The sequence below is a fragment of the Anopheles marshallii genome, chromosome 3 (genome assembly GCF_943734725.1).
Source record: "Anopheles marshallii chromosome 3, idAnoMarsDA_429_01, whole genome shotgun sequence".
Lineage (NCBI taxonomy): Eukaryota > Metazoa > Arthropoda > Insecta > Diptera > Culicidae > Anopheles > Anopheles marshallii.
This window is the reverse complement of record NC_071327.1, coordinates 77028772-77056148: the sequence shown is the minus strand read 5'-3', so window position 1 is coordinate 77056148 and position 27377 is coordinate 77028772. Positions and strand designations below refer to the sequence as shown.

Sequence of the window (27377 nt, the reverse complement as noted above, 5' to 3'; positions counted from 1 at the left end):
TAATGTGAGCCGTCTGTGCCTCAAGCTTCTGCAAAGGCTTGAGACGTGACGTGCCGGATGTTATTTGTACAGAAACACAACCGAATATTGGTCCAGTTTTGTGTCCAAGGCCATGGCCTTGCTCAACTTGGGCGACAAAACATATGAGATATTTTTAATCTAACGAAAATGAAGCGGGAAACATTCTTTCTTTTTCTATTTCTATATTTTCTTTTCTTGCACTTATCTCACATTTAGTAAATTTTTGTACATAATTAATAAAAAGAAACATACAATATAAATACATAAGTAATATTGATTCATTTTGGTCAAAAAGGCTAGAAAGAGCTTGTGATATCAGAGATCGTTGAATTAATATTTCACTGATTGACCTACTTACCTGTTCAAAAAACTTTTATCGTCCTGATTAGGAAGGTATAAGTTTAAAGTTTATACAATGAATTATTAAATACAAGTTATTCGTAGATTTACATGGAAAAAATAATCCTTCTTGGATTAGTCCTTAAGAGGCACTTAAAGAGCAAAACGACCAAGTGTAGGAGTATCAAAAGGAGTATCAAACTGCTACCGCGCTTTTCTGCAACGAGTATTTTATCAATGCGGAACAGCTTTCGAAATTTTGCAAATATTTGAATCATTCGAATCACTTTTGTAGCGAGCTTTTCGTGGAAAGTTTTCTACGCACCACCAGGCGTCTCCATTGGTCGTAAGCTTACACGCTCGGAAGCTTCCGGTTTGAAATGAAAAGCACCGTTGGAGTGTCACCGCTAGTTGTTTCGCTCTTGCAACCGACACTAGCAACCCATCTCACACCGCACACACACGGATAGAATGTTCTGCGCTCCGGCAAAGCGCAAAACCGGCGGCAACCAACAGCAGCGAACGGCGGTCGTCGCAGTTCAGTTGATGATCTTCCTTTCGCCCGTACGGCACTACAGTGTTTTGACATCTATCTATTTACAACCGTATTAACACCGCACACACGCTAGGCGGAAGGAGCAACCAACTGTGTTACCGCTTCGAGGGACCGTCTTCTAGTCGCGCACCGATCGAATCACTGCCACGAAGCGACGATTTGTTGTGTTTCCGATGGGCGCTCACGTGTAATTGTGTTTATGTGTGTGCGTGTGTGTATTTGTTTTGTCTCCCGTACGACGTCATTGAGAGTTCTTCGAGCGGTGTGGAGCGTGTATTCTTTGTGGTATAGCGAAACATAAAGTTTGGTTCGGTTTGTTGCAACAAGCATTCATTCATTCATTTTGTGTGTATGTGGTTTCATTTCGTTTTATTCGTGGAAGCGCTCCCAGGGAGATTGTTTTATCGTTTCCACAATAGAAAGCAACCACAAGTGCAGTGAAGAATTGCGTATTGGATGCAAAAAATATCTACTACAAAAAAGATTCCGTCACGGTAGAAACAAAACAAAACCGAAAAAACGTAGTGAAAGGCCATTGAACATAGCAAAGAAATAGAAAGTGATGCTCATGAATAAATCTTAGCCTGCTGACTACAACCGAGAACAGCCGGAACGAGCAACAGAAGACGAACGTAACGAAATCCAACGAAACAAAAAACAACCTCACATAACCTTTAATCCTCAGCGGCACGACGAAACGTGCCCGAGCAGCAGGCGCGCAGTAGAAACATCAATTTATCAACCGAACCAGGTTGCTACGACCCGTTCTGCCTGTCATCGTTATCAACAAGTTGGAAAGCTGTTTTTGCGGGTGGTTCATCCGTTTGCGTTTACTAGTCCTTTCGTCCTGGTGCCCGTGCTGTGATTCCCTGGTGCTGGGTGGTAGGTTCGCTCGCTTTCGATGTGTCTATTAGTTTGAATGACAAACATCAACACCGGATTAACTGTGGTGTGATATGAGAACAGAAAGTATGTTGGTGATAATTTGGTGAACATCGTGAGAACACGCCACACTTCCACGTTTCCCACAAGTGTTGGAATTGATTTTATCACGCTCGGTGAAGCGTGGCAGTCGAGAGATTGGATAACATCTGCACGGATTGGCGATCGCAAGCGTTGCCCGGGTGAGGAAGAGCGATATTTTCGGACCCCACAACTAAACCGGCATCGAGCATACTTAGCGCGTTCTTCCCCCAAGCGGGCAGCATCAACCGCAAAGTGGTAGCAATTGGACAACAATTGCAATTCGCCATACGAGCGGCTAAAGCGACTGTGTTTTGACGGCAAGATTGTGATAGTGGAGCCGAGCTGTTTGTTGTGTTAAGAAGCCGACTGAGGGTGCCATCGTGCGCTGGTACTTGGGGACAGAATGGTATCAATCGGAAGAAAAGTAAATCGAAAGAGTAGAATGAATAAGGTAAGCTTTTAATGGAGACTCACTGGCGATTGCTGTCTATTTTTACTAAATTCAGTGAGTGCTTTTTTCCCTTATTATTTTGGTGTCAATATCCACGATGAACTATTTAAAATATGTCAACATGATAAAAAAAGGTATCTATAATTATGGCACTACCTCCATCTTCCGCTTTCCCACCATTAAATTTCTCACAGACATACCAGCATCGAGATGACTTTTAGCGAACCTTTTTTGTGGGCGTTTTATTATGACGCACTTAGAGTGCCGTTCATAACGACCGGCATACTTGAAGTTATAATAAGGCAACGAAAAGCATTTTCTCCTGATTGCGACGGTCTTGTTTTTTTTTTTGCTCCCATGGTTCCCACAAACCCTGCAAGCCAGATCGATAAGGACCGTTGACTCCAGCAGAATAAGGATGCCCGATTATGTACGGTGGTAGAGTGTGCTCAAACTATGCCGCTATCGATCAGGAACGAGCCGCAATGGAGGTACGGTTTCGTATTATTGATGCCCGTGCTTGTACGGCTACAGTGTGGTACAGTTTTTGGCACCATCGAGTACATTTTAATGTTTCAGTTTATGTTGGTTACTTTATTTAATTTAACGATGGTAATACCATTTGCCAATAATTTTGAGTTATTTTTTTTTCTAGTAACTTTAACAGCATTACGTGGAATAGTTCTTTAAATATAAAGGACTAAAACAATTAAGTAAGTGCCTTTATTAATTATCACGAATTTTTAATATTTCATTTCACACGCGTAATGAATTTTATAAACTAATCGTCTTTAATCGATCAGATTACAATGTCAGAAGCAAAAATACAAATAGGGCAACCAATAAATTTCAAATTGCCTACATTTACGGACGTTTCTTTGATACCAAGATAAGCGATGTAATTATGAGGCGTAGGATCGAATTAAATCTTCATCGATAAGAGGTGATCATGGGCTATGCTAGCTATAGGCCAACAAAAAAGCATCCATAAAATAGTTGATAAAAAAACTTACTCATTTCTTCTGCCGCCATTATTGCGCACATCACTGTATCTGCTCTGTGTAAGTGTATAACGGCCATTATTTTTTTATTCTCACGCAAGCTAGGGTTTTACTAGCGAGGGAATAAAAGAAAAACTTTTCAACCCTTTTTTTACAACGTCAATACCCAAACGGCCAGTCCCTTGGCACATATCCGGTGGTTTTCTTTTTGTAAGACAAAATACAAGCCAGTAAAGCGGATGTAGCAACAGTGAATGCGCCTCCAGAGCGGACGCGAAGATGCCTTACATTGTTATATTTTCTTTCATCTCCCCATCGCCTTGCCCGTTTCGTGGCTGCTTTAGGTGTTTGTTGTTTTATTTGTGCTTTTGCTGAAAAGTACCTTCGTCGTTTGCTTTCGACTTGTGTTCGGCACGTTCCAAGGGAGCGCTGTTTTCATTCCACCTAACGTTCTGAAAACCTTAATCAATGGCCCCACCGGTACTTCTGCAGCCTCCCGGGAATTACCACCGATTTATGGTGAAACCTAGTCGGCGTTGTCGCTTTATTGCAAATGGTTTGTGGTTCATCTTCAGCATTTTTCTTTATTATCCGTTTACTTTAACGTCGCTCTGTGTGGCAGACAGTCCCGATTGGAACGGCCCACACCCACCCACTGTACATTCTGGGCCGCATTGCCACATTTCACACCTTGACTTCCAGCTTCCTTACCTTCCGCGGCTAATGTCAGTTGTTTTCTTTTCCCTCCAGGTGTGGGTCGCCTTCGCCGTGTTCGGTGCAATATCCATCCTGCCGGCAGCGTCGGGTCGCATCGTTAAGCGCAGCTACTCGGATCAAAGTGTGCGAGGCTATCTGACGGAGGTGAGCATAGTTTCATTACCTTTTATTCCACCTCGTCCTGTGCAGATGTGCGCAGTTAATATGCTTTCATTCCGCTCCGGTTGCTCGTTCGTTATCGGGCCTTCTACGTGACGACGCGGTTTGTGCTTGTGTGTGCACAAACGGTACGCCATCCATCCATGGAACCATTCCTATGTGAGTGTGTGTGTGTGTGTGATCCTGGTCCGGGTCCTGGGTCCGTGTCCGCGTTGGAATGTGAATCGTCGGGTACACGGTTCACCGGCAAAAGCTGACGGTTGGCTTGTGTGCGAAGGTTTATGCTACAAGCCGATAAAATTGAACTCAATTCAATGAAAGCAATCTGTGGAGCCTTCTTCAGCCTTTTGCTATTCATACCTAGCTTGTTTCTTAGGTACGGCACATGACTTATAGCCGTGGTATGATTGCTTCCTTCGCCGATTGTACGTCGTGATAGCGTTTCCGAGAAAACGATACATTGTCTGCATTATTGAGCCCGCCGAAGGTATGCGCTATAGAAAAACAAATCCCTTCCGAAGATTGATGGTAAGCGTTTACACAACAAATTGAACTCAACAAATAAACAAAAAGATTTTTTTTTTTTTTTGCAAAGGCACAACAAAACAGGAATAAAAAAAATGAAGATTTTGTTTTTCGGAATGAATTTTCAGAATTAAATTGGTCCAATGGCGTTTGAGTGAGAGCACAAACGAGAAATCTTTCGAAGAGAAATATACGCTCTTAGCTGTACAAACGGTCTTGCTGTTGGGAAACGGTTTAAAATTCGCCACGCTCCGGTGAGCCGAACACGCAACGAACATGACACATGGCAATCGCACAAGACGAACATTTTGTTTGCGCCAAAATGTAGGCAAACAGATGCGCGGGGCATCCTTATCACTGCTTCGACTTATAAAACTTTGTTGTTATGTTTCCAAAAGTAATTTAATCTTGTGTAACCACATTTTCCAATCCTCCCTGCTTAAGTGTATTCAATGGAGATATTAACAATATAGAGATCGTAATAGCTTTAATTCACTATGCACACTGCTATCAACATAAATCAATTAATCATTTGCTCACTGCTGAAAGTTTAAAATCATTACACTTCCGAACACAAACATTTCATCGTCCGTTGGAATTTCAACCGGTGCTTAATCTAATTGCACCTTAACTGAAGCATCGCAATTTGAAGAAGGGATGCTTGAGAACATTTACAAGCTGGATAGCTTTCGAAGCGTTTTGAGTGTTATTAAATTAGCACAACCAGACACAACCCTTTTCCGCTTTGATGCTGTGAATATCTTCAGTCTCTCCTAGCCTCCCACTAGCCAAGGACACCGGCAGAATTTGAACGGAAAATAATTGTATTTTCATCCCTTTTACGCTTTTTCCATCCACCGAAATGGTGGCACGGCGTACCTTTTTATCCAATACACTTTCGCTTTCTATTTTGAAAGCTTTGCATTTTTCGCCGAGTTAATGAAAGCCGGAAAAATCATCCCATAAACAAACCAAAGGGAAGGATTGCCAACCCATGCGGCATTCCAACGTGCGGCCAAAGAAAATCAATTTCCTTTCCATTAATTGAGCCTCAAATGGGTTTTCCCTTTTCTCGGGCGGCAGGCAGGAAAAGTGTGACTCTGTGTGTGTGTGTGTGTGTGTGTGTGTGTGTGTGAGTGTCGGTTTCTTCTGTGCTTTGCCATACTCATTCCACTTCCATGAATCCTTTGAAGCAGATTGTAGCTTACCTCAACCGTAAGAAGCAAAGGTAATATGTGTTCCATAACCATAGCACAAGCGGTGGCTAAAGGGAAACACCACAGGAAATGGAATTTTAGGCTCTGGTTTGGTTAAAAAATGGAAATTTGGCACAAAATGCCATTGCCCAAAAATCCAATAACGCCAAAAATGTCTCCTATCGCGGTTGCCGGCTCCCTTTGTGGCACTTGACAGTGGAATCATTTTTATTCGTCACTTTGCTCGCTAAGCTTATCAACGGCAATAAAAAGCCCATGGTGAAAATGTGTTTAAAATGCTTTTGCGAATAAAAAAAACGTACATTTTCTTCTTCTAAAGAACATAACATCATGTGGGTCTGTGTAGGTTCGAAGAAAGAAAAGCGGTGGTAAAGTAATGGTTATGTTTTTGTTCCAAGATCGCTACCGGATTTAAGGATTTTCACACACATTTCCAACACATCTACAGGCAACAAACAATGATTTTATCAATGTAAGCGTTCGCCCGAAGCTGCCTTTCTTACGAAAGCAACCATCGCCCTCTTCGGAAGCAGCAAAACACTTGTGGCTTGTCTACCAACCGATGGTGATGTAGCGAAAGCGTAAGATAACGATCTTCTCTGCCGCCGGTTTTGAAAAACCTCAATAAAATATCCAATTATTCCCTTGTACCAGGCCTTCCTTCGCCTTCCGGTGGACCTTTTTCCCAGCGATATCTCTCAGCCTAGATCGAATCGCTTCTAGCAGGGCAATTGAAACGATTCGTTGGAATCACGCCGAGCATCGTTGCGGGTCATGATTTTTCCTCGTGATGCTCCGGATGGTACGGCACGAAACCAAAACCCTCACCACCATGGTTAAGGGTGACGCGACGTGGTTTACCCACCCAATATCCGGAGCAACCCTGGCACGTAGTAGCAAAAGCACACGGATGTACTGTATCGTCCTGAGGCGAGGATAAGATAAATAAATAAATTTCATACCATGATGTTGACGCTTTTCCCTCCCCGACGAAAACCAGGAGATTAATGGCTGTTAAGATGAAAATTTTGTCTCAATCCATCAAAATATTTATAAACACACGTACGTAGAGAGGGGCAAAGGTGGGAAAGTAATTTTACCGCACTGCTCTTAGCGCTTGTGTTCTTCTCCAAAGTGGTAACTTCATATCTGTGCGAGTGAATGATAGTGGAATAGGAAAAACGAAGCGCAAGTAAAAAACACTGCACCATTAATTACGATGATAAATTAGGCAATGATTGCGATCGGTAGCTGCGGATAACTCGGGTGGGTTGGGTAGGAATCTGATTACAAAGAGTGGACATAAACGTGGCTTTGTACGAAACTTTGGAACATCATCTAGCGGAGGTGGATCGAGTGGACGTACGCTCGACAAAGTTATCCACTTAAGCCATACTGGCCGGTATGCAGTGGACGTTAAACTTGCATAGACATTTTACGTGGTACTTGTCCCGCTGGTCGTTAGTTTGCCGATAGTTTAGAGAGTACTCTAAACCAGACGAAGAGTTGACTCCTGTCTCATTATGAAACTTGTTCGGTTAAGCGAGCTGGTCGCTTATGATGGTTACAGTGTGTGGGATTAACTATGCCCTTATGTAGCCTTTTATGACAAATACTTATAATTTATTCCGTAGACGCTTACCATTAGGCATCAGACGATTAGGTTCGTTTTCTTCGAAGAGACAAGAAGAGAATCTCCCAAGCGGACAGAAAGCATCAATAAAACAGGAAATTGCATAAACGTCTCTAGCTTTTATCAAATCTCAGTTTAAAATCTCTCTAACAGCAGGCCATTCCTTCTACGCCAAAGTAAAGACACAAACCATTGCATACATTTAGGCTCTACCAAAATGAACGTACGACTCTTTAAAGTACAACTTTTGTAACGCTCAACAAATTACTACACTCTTCAACTAACCGCTTCTGGTGACAAATTCAATTTGTTCCCATGTTTGCTGCAACCCCAGGATAAAATGCCAACAATTTCACCTCATTATAAAGCTATCCTTCTCCTGCATCAACAGCAGCAATGTCGCCCCAAACTTTTGCCCTTGGAAAATTCTGAGGTGAACGTTGTTCATCACAAAGTTATGACAACGGTTTAGTGAAGCGTACAAAACAACAGATTCTGCTCGGACAGGCTCTTCGGAGCAAGTGACGGCGCAAAACTTTGCTCTCCCGAACCGGTTATACATCCAGGACGGTCCCTTTTTGCCGAAACCCTATCAAGCATCAGTTCAACGGAAGAAAATCCTATCCCTTTTACAGCTAGTGAAACACGGCGAAACACCAACACCCACCCAAGCCTCATGAAACGTCGCGCCCATGAACGCGAATGAATCATTTATTGGACTTAATTAACCCGACATGATTCACGGGACAGTTGATGGGCTGTTCTTCCTTTGGCCAAGTTTTTCGAGAACCTTTTGCGAAGTGGAAAAGTTTCCGTTACGACGTGTCAATAAACCTCTGCCTCAGTTCCCAATGCTCGGTACGTTCGCCTTGGGCCGAAACTTTCAATCCGGTTAGCTTAACTATCCGGAAAATTTATTACCTTCTTCTCCCCTTCACTACGTACCTTCACCGTCCGGTCGGTTCGTCCGGCTTTCGGTGTGAGTTTTCGCAGAAAAGGGAACATCTAACGAATGTTTGCATACTTGCAGCAGTCAAGTGCCTTAACGTTTCGCGATGTTTCTTTTTTCTATTCCTTGCTGTAGCGCACCTGCTGGTGGAATGAGGTTTGCAAGGAGGAATTCCAGCAGCTGTTCCGATGCCGTTGTCCTCAGTGGTCGTACTGCAGGTGAGTGTTGCTGATGCCGCCAGTACACAAGCACATAGCCATACACACACAATGCTCTCAGCTTGCCAACTTTTATCGCAATGCAGCACAACACGTGGCCCATCCGAAGCATGCTTTAGAGCAGGTTTTTTGCTTGTTAAAATTTGTACTTCCCCCATTTGTTGCTAACTATATTCCGCGCTTTTCCGCTTCGTTTTGCTCCATTCTACACTAGATCACCTGGCCGGTACTACAACGCGTACTGCTCCATGACGAACACGGGCTACATCTGGACGCAACCAACGTGGGATTGGGAGACGACCTAACCACAAAACTGGACGAGTGTCACTCGGTGTGAAAGCACGGTCCATTCCGCTATTGTGGAGCAGCGCACAACGGCAACGTTTACATCACAACGCTGAAGGTTGACAACAGAAGTAGAGTACAGCGTTAAGCATATCGTTGTTAACCCAAATTACGTTAATTAATTCGTTCATTAAACCATGTTGAATAACTTGTTGCGTAAGTTAAGTTGCTTCCTTGCGGTTCTGCAATTAGCAGTTGCTCCATTTAGTGCGGTTGTTATAAATCATTACGCTACAATGTGAAGCCCATGTTTCACAATATTATAAACAGCCTTTTTCATTTGTGTCTTTCTTTATCATTTAAAGAATACTGCATCTAACGTGTAGTACCTTTTTCGTCGCCAATAATAAGTTTTCGTAATTTAAAATCAAAACGCCGCAAAGTATGCAATCCCGATTCATTTCCAGAGCTTTTCCTCATTTACGGGAAGCTAGGCGCCTCCATTGTAGAAACGAGCGACAAGCTCGAAACATGAATTACACTTATCGACTTTAAACATTCTTTTTTAAATGACTACGATTTTTTTTCTCAAAAACAAATGAATCATTTCTATATACAACTGTGAACGTTTCAAACGATCATTATCGAACCTCTTTTGAAAACAAAACCAAAACCACAACGTCGAACCAAAAGTATTATCAAATGCACTAGGAGACCAAACGTTTTATAGACTTACATTTTACACACAAATCAACCAATCAATCAGTACATGAAACGATTGTTAAGAACGACAACAAAACAAACGAAAGAGCGAATTTCGATCGCTTCATTAAAAGCACGTGCGTAATGTATTATAATAGTATACAAACAGTTGTAGTGCTCATTTCATTGCCTCCGTAGTCGGTTGTGTGTAGGAATAGCCGGTTTTTTAGAAGAAAAACGAAACAATGCATTCAATGTCAGCATAGTTGCAGGGCATTTGTTTGGAAAAAGAGCCCCGCTTAGTACGTACGATTGTTGACCGGTTGACCAACCGGTTTCGTTTTGTTTTCCGTTTTCGGTTCGGCTGTAGCGATGGATAGTTAGCGAGTGCGAAAGTTTTTTAATTTTGGCTAGCAGCAAGTATTTTTAAAACAAAATTGCAACAAAGCGAAAAGTGCAAACATGAAACAAAAATGAAACCAAAAAAAGGGATGAGAGCTTATGTTGCAGTGGTTAGTTAAATAGTATGTTTTAATATTACTCCATTGAATAAAAATGCAACCGAAGCGAAGGGGAAACGTTATGAAAAGAGCGAGAAAGAGAATAATGAGAAAGATTCAATGTGAAAATATTACATTTTATCATGCCTTTGAGTTGTTTTTCCACCAATACCATAAGAAGGTTTCTAAATTTTCATTCGTTTTGCATCTTCTACCACCAATCTCTCAATCTCAAACCAACCAAATTTCAATCATTACACCTTAATCCTAGCACTAACATTTAAAAACCCCGGTAACAACAGTGGTAAGCTTTACAATACGAACAATTTCATTGAACCGTGACAGTGGGGGGCTACCACGCATGATAAAAATAGGTGAACGTGGGGCAAATCCCGTGCCTTCGGTGTGTTGGTGTGGCCCCCGCACCAAGCCCGAATACTAACAGCAACAGCAAAATCGTTACATGTTAAAGACATGCCTCGCCGTAGGAAAATAAGCGTATGGTAGGTCATGGGGAGGGAGGGAAAATTCGACTCCCGTCCCGTTGCTGTAATCTTTTTTTGTCATCCCTGTCAACAACAGTGACGCACACGTACAGCAGCACCACACGCTGGAAACGAAGTCCGGTTTGGCGGGTAATAGTTCCGTGCGTTGTGGAGCAGTCTGTGCGCGGGACGGAAGGATGAATGGGGGGGAGGGTACAAAAAAACACCCCTAGCTCCATTTAGACGATGAAGGCGTGTTGAAGTAAAATTCAAATCATTTGCCATACAGGGCACGAAATTGTCGGTTCGGCAGGCAAGTGTTGCTCCGGTGTTCCGGTGGTGTGTTCTTCACTCTCCAGCAACAGGTTAGATATTGGGAAGCAATAACCAAGTGGTTTTGTGGCATGGTATGAAAAGTGAATTGTACAACTGGCGATAAGAGTTCTTCTCACGCATCATTAGTGTAATCGGGCTTACGATAAGCAAAACCAAGTGTTGCACGCAGCGAATACGTTTTGCGTGGAACCGTCACCGACCGCACCGCAACGGTGACCATAATGTGCACTAATTGATCAATTGAGCTTAACCTGTAAGTGAAATCAATCGAAATGTGATGGTTAACCGTGTGCAAAAGAGTCGTTTTTCTTTGTTTCCTTGATGTGTGATGTGATCCATACGATTCAATTGATCATGCATAAAAAACGAGATCATAAAGCGGTTACCGGAAACATATCGAACATCCGCCAAAAAACCGTGCGTCAGTTGAATAAATGAAGCCTATAAGCTTTAAGCACACCAGATTAACGAAGGCATCGACGTTCAAGCTTCAAGTGAAATTCAATCCATATACTTCCTCATTTTCATCCACTCCGTGCTTCTCCACCTGCTCCACTCCCAAAATCTGCCCCATATGGATTTGGATCGATTGCTGCCACACACACACACACATCAACGTTATACGTCACTGTACGTGGCGGTTGTGAAGAGTGATAAGCGCTCGGGCAAAGATTGGGACTCACGTGGCGTGTGTGTTGCGAGCCACGTACCATCATCATGATATTATGTAAATTCGGTTATTTGATCTGTTATTTCCTTCTTTCCTTTTTTTTGGTTACGCATTATGCTCACCATTGTAACGAACCGGTAATCATAATGTATCCTTTATGCGGAATGCTGCTTGCATTACGCTGTCTTCCTCTGCTCCATTCAACCATTAATTTTTATTTCCAACTGAACGGTGGTAGTAATTTGTGCAAAAAGGTTCGGCAATGAGAAAATTCGTAACGATTGGTTCCATTTTCTCTTTCGGTAGGTACTTTTAATCTTCATTTGATTTGAAGGACGTTAAACGGGTTAAAAAATTAACAACATTAGGAAAGGTTCAACCTTTTGCTGTGTCGAGGTTCTCACTGTGCCTTAAAATTCATTTAAATTCATACCGCTATTTTGAGCTCGAAAGTACAATGTTTTTGAAATAAATCATAATTACGAGAAATAAGTTTATATAAAATTCGTGGATTAATCCGCCGCTGTAAACCTCAACCGCCTATTGTGAATTAATTCGCTTAAATAAAGTGCACTTCCGGTGAAAGCTGTAAGCACTTTTGGTCCCGAAAGCTACGGAAGCATTTAGCGAATCCGTAAGCAAAGACAAACACCATAGAATAAAGTAATTTCGACTCTTTCCTTTGTTTTCTGTAAGTAAGCAAGGCCGTTCTTTAGCAAAACAAATACAAAATATGGTATGTCTATTGAAATTAAGGCTACGAGAAATAACAGAATGGATTTAAATTAATCTTCATTCGTTTTTACTGCATTTTTCTGAATTTAAGGTTAATAAACCAACCATCTAAAATATGACTTTGATCGTTATAATTAAAATTCCAAAACACCCGTACAACTGTAAAATGGCGAAAAAGCTCTGCGAAAGCTTCGTTGCGAAAGCTTGCGGTATCCTCTCTCACGCGTATTGTTTAGATTTTCCGGAGAGTTTCCCGTTTTCTCGCACATTGTTACTACGAACACGCGTTTCACTGATTTCACCAACACAACCATACGCTTGAACTTGAACACAATGAAAACGGTGCCCCCGGTGTACTCTTTCACACGTGCTGAAGTGCTTTTCCTCTCTCTCTCTCTCACTCTCGAGCGCGTTCATTGGTAATAGTCCTTGTTTTTCCACTACTATACAGCGGATGTTCAGAGCATAGCAATATTTACCATCCCCTTGGGCTATAGTAATGTGCGTGAGTTAGTAAGTTGTCGATTAAGCAGACCCACACGCACACACACAAACAGTGGATTTTGCATCAGCAAGAGACTGTCACTTGGTGCTATCAGTCAAACTGTCCGTGTGTTCCGCAGCTTGCTGTTATCCAAACAACCCACGGAAGAACACAACGGGCGCTACGGGTGGGGACGGTCTGAACGGGGCAAAAAAAGGCTGTTCTGTCGCTTCCCGAGTGAGCCACGGACAGACAGCAACCGTGTCTCGAACGAACCAGTCCAGGGTCGGTTGGTCTGGTCCGGTGGGAATCGGTTACGGAAGATCGCGCCAAAGGTGCGCCTTTCCTGCAAGAACACTACACTTGCTTTCAGGCAAGATTTTCCCAGTGTGTGTGTGTGTGGCTAGGAATTGGCCGAGTCGTGTGAACAAAAGTGAACAACAACAGCACCATGGACCAACGCCATGGTCTGGTGCCGGAAATGGACTGATTTCACTGTAATTTCGGTCCATTCCATCCATTTCCGTTTCGTCGGTCGGTTGCGGTAAAGGCGTAAGTATTTTCCGAATGAAGGATGCTCTTTTCATTCCTCCTTCCGACCAAACATCAACGAGAATGATGAGTTTTTGTAGTGGCGTAAACAGTGTGAGGTGTTTAAAATGTTCCGTTCAATCCGCTGATAAACACGGTGCGTCATGAGCCAGCTAATAGCCAGCCTTAAACATATGGTACCGATTGAGTGCACGGTGTCATTAGCTTAAAGTTGTACGCTGAGCGGAAGTGTTCATAAGCCGTCATCTGTTGTTCTAATTTCGTCCGACTGCTTTCTTTCCTCTGTCTCTCACTCTACGCGTCACGTTCACGGATGGCCCATCGCCGTACTGCTGTTATAGAAAATCGAATCGACGGACAACGCACAACATCCTTCATCCGTTTCGCCAGCCAACACCAGTGGGCTTTACGTGGCGCTCTTGTAAACCTCGCGCCTTCCACATCCCACTGGCCCAAAGCTTCTGCTTCCGACAATGCCAGCAATGAAGGGCAAACGTGCGGAAGCGATGGACCAACTGCTGCCGGTGGCGGTACTGCTGGTCGTGATACTGACGGTGGTCGGAGGTGCCGACTCCTATACCGTTCCGCGCGATACCGACATCCTGCTGGCGGATGGGTTCTTCAAGCGTATGCGAGACCTGTTTGCTGAGCGAGTGTACGAAGACGCGCTCGGTACCGGCGGGTCCGAGATGGCGGACGAAGCGGTAAGTACGGTGGCACGGAGGCACCCTCCCTATCGACTATACATATCCCCAACTAGCGGAATCACCTACTCGAAACGAAACAAACTCAAACGGTCGTTCGATTATTCGTTATTATTAAACGGAAATGGAGCTTTTTCGAGAGGATGGCTTTTTCCCCGCATCTGCAATACCGCGGGCAAACAGGAAATGTGCCACTCTCGAAAACATTGGGTAAAATAGATCGAAACAAAGCGACCACGATGTTGCAGGCAGAATCCGAGAACACGCCAAAGAAAACTCGAGTCGACGAGAGCATTAAACAACGGCTTTGATACGGTTTGTTAACGAGCAAGTACCAGCGAGTGCGGTACTTCAATTTCTGCTTCGCTTCTTGCAGAAATAGGTACTGCCCCGGCGGTAGTTTTTATCATTTCATCATCGGGTGCTTCGCCTTCTAATGACTCATTTTGGTCTGCTTTGCTGCAAACGTTCAATGGGGGGACGGCAGGAGGGGTGCACCGGTACTGAAGGGTCGCTTTAACGGGTCGTCATAAGGCAAAACGAGCTACCGAAAATAGCCGGGCTGGTGAGTGACGAAGAGCAAAGAGCATCACCGTACGAGCTTCCGTCCGGACCATTATCGATATTGACTTCCTGCTGGAAATGGATGCAGAAGCCGATGACGACGATGATGATGATGTTCGTTTATATGCATGGAACCCACCCGGTCCCTTGCATGACCAATGGCTTTAAATGGTAGCACCCCCCCCTAGCTACTGCCCGATTAATGTACGTTGAACGAGCTTCAGGAGGGTTTGTGGGGATGTTGGGGTAAAAAAAACCTTTTCAACCCATCGTCAGCCCTCGTTTCCAGTATCAATGTACCGGGTTTGGGTGAGGGATCGAGTGAATTGGAAATGATTCGGAAAATCCATTTGCCCGACGAGTGACGAGTGGTACGTCCACAAACAGGGCACAACACCGAAACCTCGGTAATATCAACAAACCGTTTTATTTAATCTTTTAAGCCGTTGAAACCCGCCCCCAACCGACAACAATTTTCGCCTTAGCGAAGTGGACAGTTTGGTGATAGGGGGGGTCTTCGTTTCTTTGCGAAACGTAAATTGATTATACATTTATAGCAAAGACCCATCCAACACCGATAAGACGCTAAAGTACCGTACCGTACCGCCAGGTATGGAATGTTCTCTGAAACATCCTCCCGGCCCCCGGTGTACTGCAAGTTTAGCAAATTAGAAATTCCAACCTTCTAGGATGTTTGATTTTCCCTCCCAATTCTTGTTACCCGAAGTTCAAAGCAAAGAACTTGGAGAACGAAACTTATGCACCATTAGAATTCCGCTCAGTTCCCAACCAGTTTTGGCCATCACTCTTCGCCGGCACTTGTGCGTTCAAGCAGCACCTGGTAGGTAGCACCTTGGTCTTCGGCATCCGTCTTAGGACCTGCATAATTCAGGTCAATTTCATTCTATCCGGCCTAGGCTGTGCTGGTCACGGTTGGCAATAGTTCTGGGTGCTAAGCGTTGGATTTCACGCTCCCGGAACCACTATCACCCAACATCTTGGCATAATTAATGTTGCATTGTAGATATAGCCACTACTTACCGGCCGTATCTGCCTGGTCGCATCTTGAAATACTACCGCACACAGTAAACCATATGGTGGCCGGATTTGGTACATACCACTCCGACTGCTCAGATATTCCATCCCCGCCGACGGTAAACTCTGGGGAACAACAAATTAGATTCCAGCGAGTGTTTGGGGGAGGTGATGCGGATGGGCTGGAGCAAATTTGTTTATGTTTGTGATACAGTAAAAAAAACTCCTCACCACTTCGGGTGTTTATGTGGTAAGGTGAATTTTTCCAAGATACTATTTTCGGTGTACACCATCGCGATGGATTCCGTCTTGCGCTAATGCCACTAATTGTATTAGGTGAGGTTATGTGTGGTGATGTTTGCACCACTACAACGCATCCCAACGGCGTGCTTCCGTGAACGAACAAACAACGACCGACCAGTTCCGAACGCGTGGCATGAACGTAAGGTTTGCTTTTGCGTAACATGATACTAAATGGAGTCTCATTAGGTATTTTTATTGAGCTCTTTTGAGGTAACAAACAAAGGGGTTATCCGATGGTGTGAAGAAATATTTTGTTGCTCACATGGCGTACTGGCAACATGCACAAATGTAAATATAATCAGTTTTGTCATGCTTTAACTTAACGTAAAAATCCTTCTTAAATGTCCTACTGTTACTACACCTGCATAAAACTTCCACTAATCTAACTCTCACGAACCCATCAATCACACATTGTTGCTATGTCGATTGCCTAACTTTAGGGGTTTAACTATTTTACATGATTGTAAGTGTACAGCTGCCTTGGATGAGTGCGATCAAGCGCCTTAAGGCATGCAATTTGCACAACAAATTACAACAATTACAATTCTTTATTATATGTTAACCCGTTTAGTAGACGCTTAAACGTTGAAAAATATGAAATGCAGCAGCGTTTTGTTTTCTTTTTAATTCTTGCTTATTAATAATCAGAACTTATCTTCACGATTTCATTAAATTATCCAGTTCACCTTCAATATCTTTTTTACTAGAGAGGCCAGGCCGTATTGCTTATAACTAGTGGCTTAATCTAATGTACAATTTATATTCGTTCGAAGACATTTCCTTTTCCAAACATTGAAAGGTCATCTTATCCCGGGTGTTCTCGACTGTCGCCTACTACCTTATATTGACTATAAAACCACCCTGAATCCCGACCGTATAACAAATTGGATCAATACATTAATAGATAAAAAATCAGAATTTGTGAAAGCATTAACTCATAACTGACATCTCATCTATTGTGCATGCCCCCATGAACGTGGCTAGTTTTCTCGCCGAATGATGATTTGCAATTCCAATATGAATATACCGCTTTTGCAAGTGCCGACAGAGAAACTTCAACAAAGCGGGTTCTATCTCACTTTGCGCAATTGAAAAATGTTTAGTCCTGCGTCATTGCGACACATGCTGACATGGCTTCATGGCGTAGCCCGTCTACCCACACGAAACACAAAGTCACCCATCCGAATAATCATCATTAGCAAATTAATCTTAACGCCAACTGTGGAGGCTGCGGCTACCGTTGGAAACGAGAAAGCACTGCACGGCTCGGTTATGAATGTAACAGCAATAAATAAATAATAAAAGTACCGACCGAACTCTCGCGATCTAGGTGGTCCCTGGGAAGTTATTCTATCTGATTGTTGACGATCGTCCCATGCAAAATATGCATATCAGTCCCTTCTACGAAAGGGAACACAAATATTCGACAGGAAAGAATTTTTTGCAAGGTTGCAAAATGTCAAACTTCAAACGGCTCTTTCTAAAAATCAGTCCGATTTTATCCTTCCGATACAACGATTTATTGTGTGCCATAGGAGGTTTACTTTATTCTACCGACGAACATCCTTGGAGCGCAAATCCTTCCGTTCTTGTAAAGTCTGAGGTTGAGTCTCGCGTGTCTGTTCTCGTCTTTGCGCGTTAGGCGGTTTTCATTTTCAAAACGTTTTGTTTGTGCTATTGTGTGAAAAGTTTGTTTGTTTTTTTTTTGCCCCCTTTTTACTCTTCCTTAACAAAGCCTTTATTCAAACGTCAATCGGTTGAATTCAAGAGGCAAGATTCGTTGCCGGAAGACTAACGAGTGATGTCGACCGTACCGAGCAGTCAGTGGAAGTGAAGACCCCAAAACGAGTTAGGACAGAGTTCGCCTCGCCCCCAAGGTGTGGCGTTCGTGAGATGGGACCGCATTTCGTTCCCGGTGGTGCCGGTTCCGGAGATTTAGTAGTTGTTTTATGTCGGACGGCTTGCGCTTTTTCGTCTATTTCTTGTGATACACCTTTTGCTACTCGTCTAGTGGGTGAATGCTCTTCCGTCCCTTTACTATTCCTTTCAGGGTTTATTTTCCCAACAACTTAATAGGGTTTTGCATGGGGAGCGATGGTAAACTAAACACAGGCTTTACACAGGTACTGTTGAAGGTTTTCCGTTTCATTATAGAGGTTTTACTGCTTCTTTCGTTTGACGGCCAACTGTTTTGCTGCTTACCTTAGCGGTACAGAGAGCCACAGCACAATGACTAAAAAAATACGCCTAGATCCATGTTGTATGCCTTTAAAAAGGCATAAAAGTTCTTTTCTTCCCAGCAAACTCTTGTATCTGCACCCATACTGTGCCTCCGCTAGGACGATGCAACTTTTAGCAAGTAACCACCAAGTAACACACACACTCATCCATCTAAGAGGTGAACTGGGAAACTTCTTAACCACAAACCTCATCCCTAGAAGAAGCACATCCGGTTCCTTGGTGGCACCGAACCGAACCGTTCTCAAAAGGCACATATTCCCCCAAGAGAGCAGAAGGAGGAGAAAAAAGTGTAGACTCCGTAGAGTGACACAAAGTCCTGACCTGCACGAGAGCTATATAGGGGGGGCGTGCTGGTTCAAAAGGCACTCAAGAATACGATGATACTTCCCCGCCTACGGGATATCTGCATTGGGAAAAGATTTGCCAACCAAATCTCTGACACACAGCGAGTCACTAGAGGCGCGTCATAAAACCGAGTGAAATCTGACACATTTGACCCCTTCCTTCAGGTCTCCGTAGCCCAAATTTTAGAGCACGAAGCTTTTTCTTTCCAACCTACCAAAAAATCTTCGACTTCCGAATTCGTGAAGAATACCACCAGACAGAGAGAAAGAGAGAGAGATAAATCAGACCAAAATTGGAATAGACGTACAGTGAAGTTTTGTGACCGCGATAAACTTTCCTCATTACCTCGACTCTGCGGAACTTTGGAGCGCCGGGGACAACAAACCACCCGAACGGGGAAGTGATGGCGTACAACACACCAGGCGTGTTGTTGGTTTCGCAAACCCGTCAGGATCATCCCGGTCCGTGATCAGTTTGGACGAAGGTTCTCAAGATGACAAGACGGCAAGTCGTTGTTGGTTTTTTTTTCCTTTCCTGGGCTGTCCATTTGCACCATTTTTTTTGCTCTTTGTCTCACTTCAAGAAGAAGTTATTCGGGTGTGGTTTTTTTTTGGGAGGTCGGTGGGACCAGTGTACGTCATCTACGGTTGTCTTATGTCACGGAGATTGATGAAGCCCTTGGTACGGGATTTTGATTTTGACTGCCGCAAAACTTCGTCCACCTTGGTGGGTGTTGGGCGGGATGGCAAGCGTAACCCCTTCGCCATGATCGATGAATTCAATGTCAACCGTCAAGGGACCAACCACCATCATATATTACCCCGTGATAGAATATTTGGCAGGCCATAAGCAAACATCCCCTGGCCATAAATTAATTTGACGGTTGTTCAACAATGATTGCCATACATACTTTTGCCATCTTGCGTTATGAATGTTCCCTGTTGGAGATCACGTCGCCCGATGGGAAGCAATGCATCACAATTTGTTCCGAAAATTAATAATTGGATTTAAACGCTTGGATACCGAAAGGCCTAAGCACAATAAACAACGCGAAAGATAAAGCTTTAACACGACAACTTTACATATCTCCAACATCTCGGCACTCAAAGCCATGCCAAATGGGCATCATTCCTTGTATCCCGCAACGGTGCAACGGCGAGGTTAAAAGGCAACGGATGAAAACATTGGCACGATTCAACGATCGGTACCCTGGGACAAATGTCCCCGGTCCGATGTACGTGTACGTCTCCCGGCGATTGCTTCACACCGCACGTAAAGCTTGCCGGCTTCCCGCCCCGGGGGGAGAGCAACCGAAACGTGTCTAAGTGGTTATTACGTTATCTTCACCATGGGGCCATGTGGTGCGGTTGCCCAGTTTTTCACACATTCGGGTGGCTCCAGGGTGACACGTGCGTGCGCTTATGTGTGCCTATGTCTGACACGGTTGCACATTTGGTGCTGGTGTGTTCCGGTTTCGGGCACGGTGTTTTAGGTTATGATTAAAGACCATTATCTTCACGGTGCTGCAAACGGGCCACGGGCGGTACCGGGCAAATAAAAACTAATTGCTACAGTCGGGGCAAAATAGCACGTTTTTACGCAGCAACCAACAATTCAGACGACCGAAACGAGTTGCTGAAAGCATTGGAGCATGACGTGCCTAAAACCGTAAGGATCGTACGGCTGGAATGGGCGATGGGTAAAAGTTCATCGATGGTGAACTACCACGAAATCAGCACAAATTGTACAAGATCATGTAATTATTTCATTATTCAAATGTGCCAGCCGCTGCTGCTTTTTGCGGTCGGTCTAAAACGGGTCGCCGGTTGAGTGCCGCCGGATGTCAATCAATTGCCCTGACCTTTCGGGAGGATGTATCGAATTTGGTTTGAGAATGTGGAGCAAGTTTACCAAATCTTTGCCGCTATTGTTAGTCATCCATAAAGATGGTCCTATCTTTAATCGTCCTGTATTACTTTGTTTGAGGTGTAAAGGCCTTAAGAATCTGAAAGCCTAGGGTATTTTCACAGCTGCATTTCAAAGGACTTTTTCGCCTATATGATCTCTTGGTGAATGTAATCAATTTTTTAAGATTGATTCTTGCTCAGCACACTAAGTCGTTATTGTACAATACGATACGATTGCGTATAAGACAGTGAAATAGTTGTTATTATTTCAACGTTTACTACCGATCTTTGAATTCATTGGTGAAATTACTAACACTTATTCTACTTAATATGTTATACTCCTACTCCGTTACCTCATGTTTGATCATCGTTCTCATTGTGTTTGGAGATCTTTGATTATTAGTACCTCGTGATCGAAAATCAGGGAGTTTAGATCTAGTTTAGTTTAAGTTTAGAAAATTACGGATACTTTCTGTTGCCTTTTACAGGTTTGTACTTGCCTCTTCTTATAGACAATAGTTTAATAGTTGTGAAATACATTAAAGAACTTTTTTCTTATCTATGTGTGAAATATTTCTAACTGCCTAATAAACTATAAACACAAATTGTGCATGATGATAAAATATTGCTGCTATAATGTTTCCCACCTCCCAATGATTTCGATTGAAACGTATAATTCCAACGTATCGTTCCCGAGTTCGTACACCTTCGCTATCTGCTTCGAGGCTTCCAGGGGTCGCTTTTTTATCACTGCGAGCCAACAATAACAAACTTCACAACACATTGCCATGATTAATAGCTTCATAATGCCAGCCGAGAAGAAAAGAAAAACAAATTTGACCCACCGGCAATAAACAAACACGATTTCCACAAGCCGCCCGGGTGCAATGTCCCGGTAACGCATAAATTGTCCAGCCGACCGTCCGGATGGGTCCTCTACACCAGTTGCACCCGCGTACCCATCGAGAAGAGATTAAGTTTCCATGATTCGTTTCGGTGGGTTTTTGCTTTTAGAAACACCTCGCAACACCTTCCACCCATTTACCGCGAACCGTGCACAGTACCGCAGCTCGATTTATGCTCATATGTGTAATGGATGTCCAAAACTGGCAGGTGTAAAAATTTCTTTTCTAAACCCATACACTTCGCAGGTGTGCGTATCCGACCGGTGGTCCGATTCGGAACGTTACGCCAGGAGGGAAAAAACGGAGCTGCTTGAATTACTGGCCACCATTTTGACATTCGCGAGCGTTATAAAGAATGCTTTCAAGTATAGTCAACTCGAACCAACAACCAAAAAAAAAACAGCTTCATACCCCGAGGCACCCTCGGGCGTCGTTTGGATGATCTGTTTCCTTTCCACACACAAACACACGCACGGAGACACATAAAAAGCCATTCAATCGGATATGGATGTGGTAGGTAAAAGAGGCCACAAAAATATATGTACGGCGTTGTATGACCGTGTACGGAGCAGCAGGGTTATGATTTTCTGCCCAGCACAGAAGAGGACGAGCTTTCGAGTTAATGGTCCCCGCCGTGTAATCTTGCTCGACGTAATGTAGCCGGCGTGCTTTTGTACCCGACCACGTCCACGTCGACCAGCCAAGGCAGGACGAATTGGAAATTGTATTTCCATCGTGCCCAATACGGGCTTCAGGCGAGGGGGGTGGGGGGGGGGGGGGAGATTGGGAGGAAGACAATGGCCGTATGTGTGCTTGATGATGTGCTGTGTACCTCTCATTCGGGTTGGTTTGTTTTGCAGGTCCGGTAGCGTTAGAGGAATTGGAAGGCGAACCATATGCCTCATCGTAGAACACATGAAGAGCAATCTGCAGAGGGCATTCATCATGTAAATTGTGCCCATCTTGATACCACCCGTTCGACCCCGAGTGTGTCGAACCATGGGAAACCGGGGATGGGGATCAGCGACTAGTGGTGGTGGTGTTTGAATTAATCATGACTTTTGGGGCTCCATTTGTGTACCGGCAATACCAGGAAGGCTTTGCCGATGAGTTGAACGAGCCCCGAAAAGCATCTTAAAGCTTCCGACCGTTCCGGGCACAAAAAAAAACCATTCGTCTCGAGCCGACCGTGTCGTTTCATCCCTTGCCCATCCTCCATCTTAATGAGCTCATGTGTGGCTACGTTTATGAGCTTTTGTTAGTCGATACGCATCAGCTCCAGTTCCCTGGTGCGTGTGTGTTGACACGTGACCCAAACACAAGCCTTGTACGAAACACACCGGATTAGGATATATCTTTATTATTATACTTTGCGCGCAGATGAGCGGTTTCCCTGGAATGCTCGTTACGCACAGGTAACGCGTGCTGCACGTCCCATGGCGCGCGCGTTCTGTTTCACCACCACCCACCAACGGGCAAAGAAGAAAGTGTGCCCAAGAATATTATCGCCATAATACCGGGGTAGACCGGCTGTAGAACCCATCAGTTCGCTCGTTTCCTTCACGAATCGATACGAAACCGTTATCAGCAACTTATGACACGGCTCGAGATAAATCAATAATCACCCCCAAAAGGGATCAAAACCGGCAAAGTGCGTGTGTGTGTGTGCGACATATGAGCCACCCGAGACCGAGGCTTTCATGGCGCGGGGAACTCGATTTTCCTCGCCCGTTCATTAGTTCGGGCGAAACAAAAACAACTTGATTGAAGTCTGATCGTTTCGTAACAGCAGGTGTACGTCTTATTGAATTTCCTAATTTTCGTATTAAATTGCACCTGCTGTCGGTGGATTTTATGACGCATGCAAATGATCCATCCAGCGATCGGTGCTATACACCCGAAACCCTGCACACTTACGTTGAGAAGTAATTTAGCAAGAAGCATTGGAATCCTTTAGAAACCGAACAAAAAAAACACAGTGGTGAATAAAATTTTCGGAATTGACTTTAATACGCCTCGATGGTATGCAATGTGTTGTTAGAAAATCACCATTTAAATCTAGCGTCGGTTTACTCACGCATTGCATACCTTTAGGCGTTGTGAATTCAAGAACAATCCGTTACACCACGTTATTTGCTGGCACTGAGAAAATGGAACAGTAATTTTGTGGCTTTTCCTTCCTTTCCTTCGCAGCCTCCCTTGCCACCAGTCGACACCTCTCATCTCGACAGTCCACCAAAGCCGAAGTTGGTAGAGGATTGGCCGAAGGTGAAACACTCATTCGGTCAGGTGACGGCCGTCACAATCGATCTGCAAGGCAACCCGGTCATCTTCCACCGGGGCAGCCGAACATGGACCATGGAGTATGTACTTCTGCAGTGTAGATTGCACTTTTTTTTACTGATCGTCTGGGTGTCTTCCCTTCTCCAGGAGCTTCAACGATAGCCATCATTATCAACACATCGCGGAAGGACCGATACCGGAAAATACGATCGCAACGCTAGCGGCATCGGACGGTGCCGTACTGGAGGAACGTGGTGCCGGTATTTTCTACATGCCGCACGGACTAACGATCGACCGAAACGGCAACATGTGGCTGACGGATGTGGCGCTACATCAGGTGTTCAAGTTCATGCCCGGTCGGGACTATCCCGCCATTACGCTCGGCCATCGTTTCGAGCCCGGCGCGTCCAAGAGCCATCTCTGCAAGCCAACCGCGGTCGCCATTGCCAGTACGGGTGAAATTTTCGTTGCCGATGGGTACTGCAACAGTCGGCTGCTAAAGTTCAATGCCGCCGGACGCTTGATCCGTACCATCCCGCAACCGCCCGAGTTCCTGTCCCTGCAGACACCGCACGGTTTGACGCTGCTCGAACACCTGGACATGGTGTGTGTGGCCGATCGGGAGAATATGCGCGTCGTTTGTCCGCGCGCTGGCCTGCAGACATCGTACGGCGAAGGGACGCAGGCAGCCACCATCCAGGAGCCAGATCTTGGCCGTGTTTTTGATGTGGCCGCCTACGGTGATTTGGTGTACGCGGTAAATGGACCGACCTCGCCCATGATTCCGGTGCGCGGTTTCACGATCGATCCACGCTCGGAAACCATCATCGATCACTGGGGCAAGTTCGAGAATCCCCACTCGATCACCTTCTGCCCGAACGGGTCGGCCATGTACGTGACGGAGATTGGACCTAACCGTGTGTGGAAGTTTACCCTCACGATGTAAGCATGAACCATCGTCCTAGACCCACGATAACCACGCATCTTGACATCCGGTCCCGTGCGTTCCTTTCCTGGGTGGAACCGCACCAGGGTGCAGCGCGTACAACATCTGCCGCTCCACGGTGACCACGAATTAGCCCTCGAACGTGCGGCCGCACTGCCGTCGCATGCCAACAACATCCACAACAACAAAACCGGAACCATTGATGGCGGACACCAAACACGAAAGGAACTCACACGGAACGGATTCGTTGTCGAGCGGGGTGGATTGACATGTGGTTTTTTTTGGGGTGGTTCTATGCACGTGAGCTGGCGATACTACCCACAATGCCTGAGCCGTTTATACAACAGCAAGGAAAAAAATGCCTCCCAAAACCGTACCCAACGCTTACCTATTCCAGCCGGGAAGCGTTGGTACGGTTATGGAAAGATGCCTTTGCTTGGGACAATTCTCCTCATGCCACACGAACAATTGAGTTTTCCTTTTGCAGTTGTAACCGAGGAGCCGTAATGTAAAGCAAAGCAAACGAAAAAAAAAACACATCCAACATCCTTTTGTTTTCATCCATGTGCAACGATTCAACAAGAAAACTGGTTACTAAAGGTGAAAGAGACAGTAAATGGAAGTGAAGAAAGTTGATCTAACTAGCAGCAGCAAATCTATACATACCTATATACATAAATATACAATACATATTCATATACATAGATGCACACCAGCTCACCCTATCGGTGCCCGGAACCCCTATCGGGACGTAAAAGTCAAACGGTTTGTAAGAAGCCCAAGGCTTACAGGTGGCAAAGATACTTAACCGAGTAGTGATTTATATACATAGCCTCACACCACACAACAGCCACGTATGCAATTATATATTTATATTTATACGAAACACATAGGACCAGCGGGGCTGATTGAGAGAATGCTGCTGAAGGTGTGCATTCCACCGTGATGATTGATTGGTAATAAGATTAAAAGAGATAAAGAGAGAGGCCAGTACACGAAGAACAATATTGAACGAAACACACTCTACATCCCTAATCTTGTTTTCCAGCCAGTAGTTGGAAATTCTTATTTCCATTTGGAAGCACAAAAGGACACAAAATACAAACACTTACAAAGCAAAGCGATGGGACACTAATGGTAGATCAAAACAGTGAGAACAACAGGAGTTTAAAAATTATATATATCTTCCGTTAGTAAAACTATGCAAAGCGCACGACACACAATACAAAGCAAAACAAACAACACTGCAGCAGTAGGCGGCTTACGGTAATTCACCATAGAAGGAGCACAACGCATCACACACGGATACATTTATTCTACCTTCACAATGGAGTTCAACACGACACGGAACCAAGAAACGGATGGTAATCGCAATTTATCGCAAAAGTTCTACACCAATTATAAATAACAATTTTGTGCTAGCGAGGAAAACCCAGTAGAATTACGTTCTTGGCGTAGCAATGTTAGCGAACGCAACCCGCTGGACACATTTATGTAGTGCAACTAAATGCAAATCAGCGAAGAAATGGATAGTGTGTGAGTGGTGCTGTGGTGCAAACAACTAAACCCCACTTAGAGCAGCGGCAATACTCTGCTTGCGTGTATTACACCGCTACACCACCGCACCCGAGGAGGATGGCGCAAAACTTTCTAAGGTAAAAACACATATTTTTATACGACGATAGTGGTAATATTACATGAATTAATAAGTAGTTTATTAATTCCATAAGAAATGCAATGAAACCGAGGCAAAGTATCGAATACACACACACTCAGACACAGACTTGCATCCGGAGGCACGAACATCGGTGCCAGGCAGTTGGCAAACTATATATTCATCAAACAATACGGGGAGAAACCCCCCCAAATGTATAACATATTCCATTACACGCGGACAATAGCGGAGAATAGCCTAGAGTCATCGCGTTTGATTACATTTGTTGAAGGGTATGGGACGAACGCTCTAGGGCAGATCCTTCCAATATATGCTTCCTGTTTTGGTAGAATTCTTTGAGGATCCTTTTCGAACGTTGAGGAAGTTTATCTGATCCCATTAAGCCTTGTTTTATTTACTATGAAATGATTCATGTTAACAAAACTAGAGTTTATTTTCTTGTTTTCGGCTCTTGCGATATAACCTCTAGTCAATACCGTTTATAAGCAAGCAAAAAGTGAATAAAAGCTGTTGAGAGACCGCTAAGGCGGTTGCAAACCAAATATATAAGCTGGTACATACCTTGAAGTTATGGTTTCTGTATTTCAACGGGACCGCAGCATCAAAAGCGTTTCACAGTGAGATGATTACGGAGGATTTACCTAACAGAGAATACCAGAAGCATTTAAAGCGTAACCGAATTTGAATTTATATATAATCTATAGTGCGGAATTGTATGCCACTACCACCAATAATTGCATGTTAAGCCATTATTATGATATATACGTATTATACATACGAAAGAGATAAATTATATTACACACATACTATTCGTACAATAAACTTATAAAACCATATATACGGCAGACACATACACAACACAGATATATGACACACCAAAGGCAAAACAAAAAAAAAACACTATGAAGCTACTGTTAGGAAATTTTATAGCAAACTTAACAAAACAACAAAATCACGTACACATACAA

At 44.1% G+C, this 27377-nt stretch overlaps 2 protein-coding genes across 2 annotated transcripts; both read left to right on the top strand.

Annotated features, from left to right (window-relative positions):
• The first annotated feature begins 2285 nt into the window (after positions 1–2285).
• On the top strand, positions 2286–9057 carry LOC128713176 (uncharacterized). Its single transcript, XM_053808036.1, has 4 exons — positions 2286–2333; positions 4085–4195; positions 8670–8752; positions 8967–9057. The coding sequence occupies exons 1-4, from the start codon at positions 2286–2288 to the stop codon at positions 9055–9057; spliced, it is 333 nt and encodes a 110-aa protein (XP_053664011.1).
• Positions 9058–13974: 4917 nt separating this feature from the next.
• LOC128713612 (peptidyl-alpha-hydroxyglycine alpha-amidating lyase 2) lies at positions 13975–24734 on the top strand. The gene is made up of 3 exons (XM_053808472.1): positions 13975–14205; positions 23699–23868; positions 23936–24734. The coding sequence occupies exons 1-3, from the start codon at positions 13975–13977 to the stop codon at positions 24732–24734; spliced, it is 1200 nt and encodes a 399-aa protein (XP_053664447.1).
• Positions 24735–27377: the final 2643 nt, after the last annotated feature.

What these genes read in the sequence shown, in the direction of transcription:
- LOC128713176 (XM_053808036.1), top strand. Translation starts at nt 2,286, where the DNA reads ATGGTATCAATCGGAAGAAAAGTAAATCGAAAGAGTAGAATGAATAAG. An exon ending in TGCGAGGCTATCTGACGGAG is followed by an intron (nt 4,196 to 8,669) that starts GTGAGCATAGTT and finishes TCCTTGCTGTAG; the next exon opens with CGCACCTGCTGGTGGAATGA. An exon ending in CCTCAGTGGTCGTACTGCAG is followed by an intron (nt 8,753 to 8,966) that starts GTGAGTGTTGCT and finishes ATTCTACACTAG; the next exon opens with ATCACCTGGCCGGTACTACA.
- LOC128713612 (XM_053808472.1), top strand. Translation starts at nt 13,975, where the DNA reads ATGCCAGCAATGAAGGGCAAACGTGCGGAAGCGATGGACCAACTGCTG. An exon ending in CCGAGATGGCGGACGAAGCG is followed by an intron (nt 14,206 to 23,698) that starts GTAAGTACGGTG and finishes TTTCCTTCGCAG; the next exon opens with CCTCCCTTGCCACCAGTCGA. An exon ending in AGCCGAACATGGACCATGGA is followed by an intron (nt 23,869 to 23,935) that starts GTATGTACTTCT and finishes TCCCTTCTCCAG; the next exon opens with GAGCTTCAACGATAGCCATC.